Raw genomic sequence first — 1,885 nt, 5'->3', positions numbered from 1 at the left:
ACTGACCCTATATCCTACTATCTCTATATAACCCTATATGATACTATATCCCCTATAATCCTATAGCCATGCCATCAGCAGCACCCACAAAAGGCACAAGCTCAAGTTCGGCCTGATGGTTCCCATACCCCATAACCCATATACCACATATACCCATAATCCATAGCCCAATTTACCCCATATTACCATATCCCTCATATACCCCATAACCCCATGATATCCATATTTACCATATACCCATAACCCATACCACCCCATATACCCCATCCACCCCATAGACCCCGATATACCCCATAAACCCCAACATACCCCATATACCCCACTATCCCCCAATTACCCATATACCCACACCCCAGATTACCCCAAAATACCCACATACCCATAACCCATATCCCCATATAACCCCAGTAACCCCAATACCCAGTATACCCCCCATATGAACCCTATATACCCCATACACCCACTATACCCAATAACCCATACTGACCCTATATTATCGCCCAACCCCACAATATAACTCCCATACCCATAACCCAATACCCACTATACCAACCCCAAATACCCCATACTGACCCATATATTGATCCCAACCCACTATACCCCAATACTACCCCATTATACCCCATTACTGACCCTTATTGATCCACCCCATATACCCCGTATACCCCATATACCCCATATACCCCACATACCCCATATACCCCATACTGACCCTATATCCTATATCCCTATAATAACCCTATAATAACCCTATAATAACCCTATATATCCTATATCCTATAGCCATGCCATTCAGCAGCACCCACAACAAGCACAAGCTCAAGTTCAGCCCTGAGGAGGAGTTTCCATACCCCATATACCCCATATACCCCATAGACCCCATATACCCCATATACCCCATATCCCCCATATACCCCATATACCCCATATACCCCATATACCCCATAGACCCCATATACCCCATATACCCCATATACCCCATATACCCTATATAACCTATATACCCCATATACCCCATATCCCCCATATACCCCATAGACCCCATATACCCCATAGACCCCATATACCCCATAGACCCCATATACCCCATATACCCCATATACCCCATATACCCCATATACCCCATATACCCCATATACCCCATACTGACCCTATATTGATCCCATACCCCATATACCCCATATACCCCATATACCCCATATACCCCATATACCCCATACTGACCCTATATCCTATATCCCTATAATAACCCTATATAATAACCCTATATATCCCCTATATCCCATAGCCATGCCATTCAGCAGCACCCACAACAAGCACAAGCTCAAGTTCAGCCCCGACGAGGAGTTTCCCGACCTCTCGAAGCACAACAACCACATGGCCAAAGTTCTGACCCCGGAACTTTATAAGAAACTTCGGGATAAGGAAACCCCGAGTGGGTTCACCCTGGATGACGTCATACAAACAGGAGTCGACAACCCCGGTAATGAATATATGGCCATGACCCTATAGAAAACCCCATAGGGAGAGGGAGACCCCATAGAGACCCCATAGAGACCCTATAGAGACCCCATAACCCCATAGAGACCCCATAGGGACAGGGAGACCCATAGAGACCCCATAGAGACCCCATAGAGACCCTATAGAGACCCCATAACCCCATAGAGACCCTATAGAGCAATAGGGAACGGAGAACCCATAGAGACCCCATAGAGACCCCATAGAGACCCCATAGAGCAATAGGGATGGGGAGAACCCATAGAGACCCCATAGAGATCCCATAAAGCAATAGGGACAGGGAGAACCCATAGAGAGCCCATAGAGTCCCTATAGAGACCCCATAGAGATCCCATAAAGCAATAGGGACAGGGAGAACCCATAGAGA

General features: G+C 46.6%; 1 protein-coding gene across 3 annotated transcripts in view; it reads left to right on the top strand.

Annotated features, from left to right (window-relative positions):
* The window catches only part of LOC107307457 (creatine kinase M-type), a 37,185-nt gene that overhangs the window by 8,953 nt on the left and 26,347 nt on the right, over positions 1-1,885 (top strand). For 2 of the 3 annotated variants that reach the window (XM_015850964.2, XM_032441824.1), the window contains exon 2: positions 1,289-1,483. In XM_015850964.2, the coding sequence (XP_015706450.1) occupies positions 1,291-1,483 (193 nt within the window). In that variant the 5' untranslated portion in view covers positions 1,289-1,290. Of the gene's footprint in view, positions 1-755; positions 825-1,288; positions 1,484-1,885 lie in introns of those variants that run through there. The other variant, XM_015850965.2, reaches the window with a different exon arrangement.

This window comes from Coturnix japonica, unplaced genomic scaffold, assembly GCF_001577835.2.
Source record: "Coturnix japonica isolate 7356 unplaced genomic scaffold, Coturnix japonica 2.1 chrUnrandom608, whole genome shotgun sequence".
In the NCBI taxonomy this organism is placed as follows: Eukaryota; Metazoa; Chordata; class Aves; order Galliformes; family Phasianidae; genus Coturnix; species Coturnix japonica.
This window is presented reverse-complemented; position numbering and strand designations above follow the sequence as displayed.